This window comes from Vicia villosa, linkage group LG5 (assembly GCF_029867415.1).
Source record: "Vicia villosa cultivar HV-30 ecotype Madison, WI linkage group LG5, Vvil1.0, whole genome shotgun sequence".
NCBI lineage: Eukaryota > Viridiplantae > Streptophyta > Magnoliopsida > Fabales > Fabaceae > Vicia > Vicia villosa.
This window is the reverse complement of record NC_081184.1, coordinates 98,697,104-98,705,918: the sequence shown is the minus strand read 5'-3', so window position 1 is coordinate 98,705,918 and position 8,815 is coordinate 98,697,104. Positions and strand designations below refer to the sequence as shown.

General features: G+C 35.1%; 2 protein-coding genes across 5 annotated transcripts; both read left to right on the top strand.

Moving 5' to 3' along the window:
* Positions 1 to 527: 527 nt before the first annotated feature.
* LOC131606916 (poly [ADP-ribose] polymerase 1-like) lies at positions 528 to 3,030 on the top strand. 4 transcript variants are annotated; one of them, XM_058879005.1, is made up of 6 exons: positions 529 to 903; positions 1,100 to 1,304; positions 1,446 to 1,562; positions 1,663 to 1,880; positions 1,970 to 2,221; positions 2,536 to 3,030. In XM_058879005.1, exons 4-6 carry the CDS (start codon positions 1,867 to 1,869, stop codon positions 2,696 to 2,698), a joined length of 429 nt encoding a protein of 142 aa, XP_058734988.1. In that variant the 5' UTR covers positions 529 to 903; positions 1,100 to 1,304; positions 1,446 to 1,562; positions 1,663 to 1,866; the 3' UTR covers positions 2,699 to 3,030. The 4 variants fall into 4 exon arrangements, with proteins under 4 accessions (XP_058734989.1, XP_058734988.1, XP_058734987.1 ...); XM_058879004.1 differs by having other exon boundaries at positions 1,100 to 1,562; positions 1,675 to 1,880; XM_058879003.1 differs by having other exon boundaries at positions 1,100 to 1,562.
* Positions 3,031 to 3,574: 544 nt separating this feature from the next.
* On the top strand, positions 3,575 to 4,421 carry LOC131605066 (uncharacterized). The gene is made up of 3 exons (XM_058877465.1): positions 3,575 to 3,777; positions 3,963 to 4,042; positions 4,311 to 4,421. Exons 1-3 carry the CDS (start codon positions 3,660 to 3,662, stop codon positions 4,419 to 4,421), a joined length of 309 nt encoding a protein of 102 aa, XP_058733448.1. The 5' UTR covers positions 3,575 to 3,659.
* The last annotated feature ends 4,394 nt before the right edge of the window (positions 4,422 to 8,815 follow it).

Below are 8,815 nucleotides of genomic sequence, written 5' to 3'. Positions count from 1 at the left end.
TCATTTAGGTTTGAGTTCTTTGATTATGATAGAATTTTATAGTTTATTTATAGGTAAAATAGTTGACAATCAAGATAGATTGAGACACGGTAGAGTCGCCCAACATGTAATTCTTTGCAGGAAGAGAGCTAGACCTTCGCGACTACCAGCTGGTGCTAGTACCACTACTAGAAATTTGGCCTACGGCCACGCTAAAATTGTCCACAGCTCAGAAACTGTGGCCACATATATGATTTGACCATGGTTATCAAAGCGTAGACGTATGTTATAGAATATTGAATCCGGAGTGTAAAACTGTGGCCTTTCCTTCAATTGCCACGGTTAGAAAACTGCAGATATTTTTAGCCGCAAAAGAAAAACCGCGGCCTTATAATTTTGACTACAAACTGTGACCCAAGCTTAACAAATTTTAGGCCGCCAAATTTTCCCTCTTTTCGTTTCCCTAAAATTTTTCATTTCCCTCCTTTTATTATTATATTAAAAATTAAATAAAAATTAATTAATTAAAATGAAAGAAGAGACCCAAGTATCAACTATAAGCAAAGAAAAGGAAACCAAAATTCAGCGTAAAACCCTAATCCCAATCGTTCAACCTTCAAACAAACCTGAAAACAAAATCCTTCTCCTCCAAATCCAAGCGTAACCTTAGACCCTATTTTTAGGTCACAGAACAGTGAAAGAGAACACCGCTTCACAATCATGGAGGTAGAAGAAATCGAGAAGAAAGCAGTGAGAATATTCGTCGGCGGTTTAGATGAAGCCGTAACCACCGACGACATTCGCCGCCTATTCGAATCACTTGGCACCGTTCAATCCCTCGAAACCATCCGAACCAAATGCCGCAACCTCGCTTACCTCGACTTCCTCTCCGATCCTAAATCCCTATCCAAACTTTTCAGCAAGGTAGAAGCAACATTCCCCACTTCAATTAATCAATTCCATCGCGCTTTTATTATTAGATTAAATTTTAAGTTCAATTTTGATTATTGTCAGGGTTTTAAGCCATGTTTTAGGGTTTTCAATTTTAAGCCAAACATAGTCTAAATTTAATTTGCTTAATATGCTATTTTTGAAAGTGATGATTATGTTGGCATTGCAGTATAATGGATGTGTGTGGAAAGGTGGAAAGCTGAGACTTGAAAAGGCTAAAGAGCACTACCTTGATCGGATGAAAAAAGAATGGGAAGAAGATAAGATTTGTAGTATAGAAGCATCGGCTACTGAGATTACTACTCAAAAGAAGGAATTGGTAAAGGAAAAGCCTATTTCAAGGTTGATGCACTTTGATAGTTTTGGGTTGTAACGTGAGTTTCTTGTTTCTTCAATCGGTTTAGGTTGATGCACTTTGATAGTTTTTGTTTGATTAATAATAACGTGGATTTGATTTAACCTAATTAGTGTTGTTTTAGATACTAATTATCATTATCTTGTGATGTGCTGATGAGGTTTTGGACAAGGAGAAAGGCAAGATTGAATCTGGTGAGGTTCTTCGCCTTGCAAGTGAAATACGTGGAGAAGTTCACGTCCATGACGAGGTTTTGCACGCTCTGCAGCTACCTGAGGTAAATGAAGTTAATTTATTTCTCGATATTGTTAGAGCCTTTACTTAATGAGAGACTTAAAGTGTGTTCTATTTTGGTTGTTGATATTGACACAATATAGTTATCGTTTAAGGTGGAAAACCTGAGGGAGTTACTAGGAATGTCCGTCTCGAGAGACCGGTAACAGATTATGGTGCTTGCAAACATCAATCATCAAACAGTGAAAGTTTGCAAACTTATGAGTTTTGCAAACTTTTCCTTGAAATGATAACTTACAGATACTAGCTGCTTGGTGGCCAGTGGAGCACTCAAGGACGAAGCTGAGATGCAGAAGGCAAGGTAGCAAACTCTAATGCGAGTATCTGCTATTTACTTTTTCTTTGCTTTTTTCTACCATCACTGTCTTGTAAGAGTTGTTTAATGTATAGGAGGATGAAAATACCAATAGTTAGAGAAGACTATTTGGTTGACTGTATGGAAAGAAAGAAGAAGCTTCCATTTGATAGGTACAAAGTTGAAATGATTGGTGAGACTTCTAGCATGGTCACCGTCAAAGTGAAGGGGCAAAGTGTTGTTCACGATGCTTCTGGCCTGCAGGATTCTGGCCACATACTGGAGGATGGGAAAAGTATATATAATACAACTTTGAATATGTCTGATTTGTCTACTGGTATTAACAGGTTGGTTAATTCCATTTTAGCTTTGTATTTCGGCCTTCAGCATAAACTTTTTAGCTGTAGATCTCGGTGATTGATGCATAAAATAGAACCTAACAGTATGCTACTGTTTTCTTATAAAGCTATGTTTACTATAAAACATCAAGCATTCAGTTGTCCAAAGCTGACATGTTCTATATAATCTGGTTTATTAGTTCTTCTGGAGTTGACTATAATTTGTATTTGGAACATTAATTGTGATTATGATGCTATATTTGAAATATTATTCCAAACATGCCCATAATATACTATTGACATCTTTTGTTTCTTATGTTAAGTTACTACATCCTTCAAATAATTGAGGAAGATAAGGGGTCAGATTGCTATGTGTTTCGTAAATGGGGTCGAGTGGGAAGTGACAAGATTGGAGGGTCCAAACTGGAAGACATGTCGAAATCTGAGTATACTGTTCGTGTTGTTGATGTGTTTGCTATGCCGTAGAGTGGGACTGGTGTTAGTGTCGAAGTTGTTGATCATGTTATTCAAACTAATATGCTTGATATGTTGAAACAAACTGAAAGGTATTTTTGCAATCAAGTTATTGTTTTGAGTGAAGCATTATCTTCAATTCTACTATGTGATTCAAATAAAAGAGATTGATTGAACCCAGAATTATAAAATAAATTGATTTGTTCCCAAAATTCAATTGAAACCCTAACCCATATTCCTTCGTCAATAATACTTTGGTTGTCCAAAATTTGTTATAGTCTCTATATTAGTATCTGTGCTCAAAGGATTTTGGCATTTCTGACAGGTAACATCACATTCACTTCAAGCTGCAGTGTGTTGAGTATCCAGTTGATTTTCAGATGATAGGAGACAAAAGTGGAGGTGATGCTGATGAGAGTTGTAGAATCAATGCCCGTGACTTCTTTGTTCCAACCCAGGTGTCACAGGCCTTTAACTCTAGTTATTTTAATTATTTGTTGGTTGCTCTTAATCATGATTTATTTCCTTATTTAATGTTTGCTTTCTTACTGTTATTGTTGTTGTTGTCGTCATGTTTTTGTAGTTTTATCAGACAACAAAAATGGATCTCAAAATTAGTCAGGGTTTTTGTTAGTATCTTGTAGTCTTTTCAAAAGTATTGAAACTGTGATAGTTTAACTTAAGTGGGTTAGGCATTGTTTGGATAAACAATTTAATTAAGTGATTATAGCATAAACACTTTTATACAATAAAATATCTCTCAATTTGAAAAGTGCTTATGCTGGTAGATAATTTAAAATAAGTTAATAAAAAAACCCTTATATTATACTACAATGAAGTTATTCGAACTTAATCACTGTTTTAGTTTAGTCTTATGTTGTTTTTGTAATGAGACTGATATATTGTTTTGTGCATGTTGCATAGGTTAAGCAGCAGAAGAGGATTATTTTTTTTGGAGTAAATTGAAGAAAAGATGAAGTATGTTTTAGTGACAGGTGGAGTTGTTAGTGGACTTGGAAAAGGAGTTACTGCTAGCAGCATTGGAGTACTCCTTCAGGCTTGTGGCTTTCGAGTTACCTCTATCAAAATTGGTATTTCCCCCTCTTTTTAGACTTAATTTCTCACTTTTTATTCTTCTTTTGCATAAACATTTCATTGAATGACAATATTTTTATTTTATCTTTTTGTGGAACTAATATTTTAATAATATGTAAAATAATGCTATTTTTTCGTAGTTGTTTTAGTTGTATTTAAATTTAATTTCTGTTACTTGCAGACCCCTATCTGAACACGGATGCAGGGACAATGTCTCCTTTTGAGCATGGTGAAGTTTTTGTCTTAGATGATGGTGGTGAGGTAAAGATTTTAGTCAACCTTGTATTTTTTTGTCATGCTTGTTCCTAAATTGGTGGCTTGAGATTGTATGGATCTTATTTTTACTATCATGGCATCAGCCATTTTAATGAGAATCTTAACTTATGTGGTGTTCATCCTTTTGATTTTTCAACTCATTTGAATGAGCAGCTTATTTGTTGAGGTCATTTTTCAGTTTTCAGTTATAATAACAAGGTAATACCCTTTTCCACTTGTGTTCTATTTTCAATTTTTTTTTCTCTTGTTGAAGGTTGACCTTGATCTTGGAAACTATGAACGTTTCTTGGACTTAATATTAATGGACTTAATAATAACAAATACATTTTTTGTTGCATCAATAATTTTGATGAATGTGACTTAATATTAATGTGTTTGTTCTTTTCATATCAACGGCAAATATAGACTTATAATTTACAAACTCTCTTGCTTGAATAAAAATATTATGATAATGATAACAATCTTTTTATATAAATCAGTGTACTATATACTATACACATCTAAAAAAGTACTTATTTCTAATTAGTAGTGATTTTTGTTATGTTAGTATTTTTTTGTTCGTAAGACTTTGAATTCTGAGCCTTCAACTCGTTAGGTACACCGGAGTCCATGTTGGTTTTGAAATGTTAGTTTGGTTTTGATGATGAATGTTACGCTTTTGGGCCATTCCGAATCTGCGTGGATTTGTGTGGTGCATCATTCGTTTTGAAATTGTACTTGGCTCACTGAAGCATGAATTTTAGCTGCTCCTGTTACTTTTGAACTGAGTATATTATGCAACTGTTTGGATTGGATAGATTATGTAACGATTTCCTTGTGATTGCAGGTTATAAACCCTCTTTGGCCATGAAGAGATCTTTGAAAAGAATCAATTTAGGGAAGGTTGTACCCACTGGCTGTTTCCACTGGCTGTTTGAGACTGAACCGCAACCATATACTATACCTTTGAACTCATTAGTCATGGTGTAAAACTATTAGTAGCTCTGTATTTGGTTTTGTCTTCACACTAGAAGTACATTTATGATACTTTCATGATCGCATAATCTAATGCTAGAATTGTATTTATAAAACATGGTTGATCCTAAATGAATGCTAGAATTGTATTTACTTTCATTTTTAATTTTATATTGATCAATATTATTGTTAATTATATATATATATATATAATGATACAGAAATAAATCGTGGCAAGATAAATGGATTAGAATGCATAATATATAACCACGTTTTTAAATCTGTGGTCATAACTAAACCGTGGTTATATTTTGAACCAAAACTGTATGTTAAACGTTAAATTGAAACCGTGGCTTTACCGTATAGCAACGGTTTTTAAGTCATGGCAAATACAAACCGCGGCCTTAATCAAGCTACCTAAACCGTGGCCTAAAAAAGCCACGGTTGTAAAAAAGGCGTGGTCTATACCAAAAAACCGTGGACTTTACTTTAGGCCACGGCCGTATACTCCACAGTTGGATTTCCGTGGCCAAACCGTGGCCTCAGCGTTACGCCACGGTTCAGGTCTCTCCGAAATCTTCTTCCTAGAGGCACATGTTACTTGTTGCGGCCCTAAAAACTCTGAAGTTCATTTTGATCAGATTCATTTTTTCAGATGTTTTTCCAAGAGGTCTCTATGACACTTCACTACTTCCTCTGCGTGCAAATCATGCTATTAGGAAATTGTGAGAGGGAGATATAAAATAAATCTATATTTATTCTCTTAAATATATGTTATAATATTTGACGATAAAATATTTTTTAAAAGTACCGTAAGACTTTAAAATACATCAACCACGCTAGGAAGATGGTAGAGTTACAACAATCTGAAGAGCAATGGTTTCATGATGTCATGCAACAATTTGTACAGCAAGATTTAGGCATGTCTAATTATTAAACCACTCTAGAATCTCTAGACATGATGCATTGTACATGATGGTGTAGTACTTTCGAGTTTAGCAATACTGTAGTAGTCTTCATGCACTCCTCAAGTATAGCCTTTCTGTCAAAGAGTTAGTCTTCTTTTCATTCATATGAAGGTTGTCAGGACATCATGTTTGACATCTTCGCACAAAATTTTGAATGGGATCCATTTTTCCACACCCCACGGAACAACAACCTCGGGAAAGGAGTAGCAAGTCCTGAATTCATTGGGTGTACATGAGGATGAAGATAACCAACACTCCCCCTAAATGTGGAAACTAAGTCTTGCCACTGACGAAAGTATCCAATTTTCCCTACTGATGGATAACTCTTCTAGAGGGCATAAGCGACCCATTAAGTGGCATAAGAGACCCTTAAGAAGTATAAGAGGAAACTTAAGAAGCAGCCATCAGTCAACCAATGTAACTCAGGACACAAGACACAAATGTGTTCATAACTCAGATCACAAGACACAAAACAAATAAGATGCAAGATGAAACATCTTATTTGACATCTTTGCAGCCCAAGAAGTTCTGACAGAAGAATGAAAGCAGTCGCACAACCCGACCCCTGACCATATTTTCTCTCCACTGTTTAGCCAAAAATTGACAAAGAACTCCATCACAGACCCAAATCTAGACAATACTCACCGTTACCCGAACAAATGCCATAGGCAAAAATAGGGAACAAAAGAGATATGCAATGAGAAATGAGAAGGGACAACCTCTTTAAATATCTGGGCAGTTACTTAGGAAGTAACGATCCTGGAAAGTAACGATGGTCTTGGTCAAAGAAACACGTTATTTTAAAGAGTTTCCTCTGCTAAAGAAACATGTACCGTCCTAGTCAGTTTGTATGGATTTATTGACTTTGGACCAATTATCTTGAAACTCTGGTTCCAATTAATGTGCATGCAAAGTCACGTTTTACACACTTCTTACGTGTTCTTGACTGCACTGTCCATAATATTCCCTTGATGTTGTTGAGGGACACAAGTCTTAAACAATGTCCTGACATCTTTTTAGACATTGTCTACCTTCGCTTGTATTTTCAAGACTTATTTAGTCAAGTAGTGGATGGTTTAAGAAGTCATTACGTGACCTGAAATAAACGACTATGCCTTCCACTGGTTAATGTTCTTAATTCACCTAGAATCAGTGACATGGTCCTTTAAGATATGATATCATGTGTGGCATCTTCCACACTCCAATGTTGGCCTTTAAACAGACACTCCTTAAACAGAAGAGAAAAATAAATTCTCTTATGCTCAATGTTCACCCTCCATGTATTCTAGAGAAACAAGTGCACACATGATTTTATTAACCAACAACTTATGACTGGAATCATATATGTCATCCTAGGATCACCATAAAACTTGGTATTCCTTATGTCAAGACATGTTGTCTGACATTATCATCTTAACCAAGATACATCACATCCACAAGCCTGACCAGCACATAAGACCTCAAGGACAGTAATATTGAGATAATAATTCAAGTACAAGACTTAACTAGACAACTATTCTTGGATATCTACTAACTTCATTTGAGACTACTGCTTAATAGCAGGATTTCTTCTTCTTTATCTTATGAGATTCTTCTTGTAGGCATGTGATGTGTATTTCAACATTTGATTCATCATACACTTCGTGTAAGTTGCCTCTTGTGTAACTTCTAATGCATGACTTCTTATTTCTTCAATCAAGTGTTCATGCTTAGCTTCTTCATCTACAAATGCACAGGTGCATTCTGCAGATTCTTTCTTCTTCTTTTGTGTGGAATATTTATTTGGTTGCATACTTTCCTCTTATCTCCATGAATGATCCTTACTTGATATTTTCTCCTTTTTAACTTCCAAATCCATTCAAGGAATAGATGATCACTCACTCTTTATTTTGGATATATTGATGTTTCACTCTGAGTAAAGTGGATGGATTCCATATGCTGTGGTCAGTCCATACTCTTCAAGTTTGAAGATTTGTTCTATTTATAGCTTGGTGAGTGTTACCGTTAGAATCTAGCAGTTGAGGTTAGTTTTAATGTTGCTTTGAAATCTTCGTCTAGATTTAGCCTTTTGTGGCAAGTGTTGTTCTTTGCATAACCTTATCCTCGGCATGATGATTTCAGTTGATGGCGTTCTTCTTTGGGTAAGCTTATCTTTTCAATGCGCTGCATGTGGCTTGCTTCTTCTTTTGACCTTGGGATTTGATCCATTTAATGTTGCAACCGTTTTGCTGATGATGATGTTTCTAACGAGTCTTCCCTTAGATTCTAAGCTCTTTTTATTTAATTTAATATGTATGCTGAGCTATAGATTCTTCATTTGCGTGACTTCTGCTGATGTTTGTATGTTGTATGTCACTGTATCGTAGTCTTCAGAACTTGTTGCTTCAGAACTTCTGATCTTCGTACTTGAGTGATCTTCTGATGTTTGCAAAGCTTCTTATAATATTCTTTCTTGTTCATTTCCTTGCAGCTACTGATGTACTTTCTAATTGAGGTTGTTGTATGTAGACTTTGATATTGATTATTCTTCTGAGTAGTCTTGTCTCTGATTGTTGCTTCTCTTGCTTTTGATCTGTAATCTTTGGCTTGTTTGACGTGTTCTTAATCAGAACATCTGATAATGATATGTAACTTTGACAATCTTCTAGATATAGTTGTTGTACACTTTTTCTGATGAATCCTGTATTAGATTTATGACATAATATCTGCACACTAAATGAAACCGTTAGTAATAAAATTATTACTTCATAAAATATATGTTCGTTATCATCAAAACAAGATTATGAACATAGATTCTCAATCTTGTTCTAACAATCTCCCCCTATTTGATGATGAC

Bases quoted from the DNA above. Each gene is read 5' to 3' on its own strand.
- LOC131606916 (XM_058879005.1), top strand. The intron at 2,222-2,535 runs GTTGGTTAATTC...TCTTATGTTAAG, and splicing joins TTGTCTACTGGTATTAACAG to TTACTACATCCTTCAAATAA.
- LOC131605066 (XM_058877465.1), top strand. From the start codon at position 3,660: ATGAAGTATGTTTTAGTGACAGGTGGAGTTGTTAGTGGACTTGGAAAA. The intron at 3,778-3,962 runs GTATTTCCCCCT...TGTTACTTGCAG, and splicing joins AGTTACCTCTATCAAAATTG to ACCCCTATCTGAACACGGAT. The intron at 4,043-4,310 runs GTAAAGATTTTA...CTCTTGTTGAAG, and splicing joins TCTTAGATGATGGTGGTGAG to GTTGACCTTGATCTTGGAAA.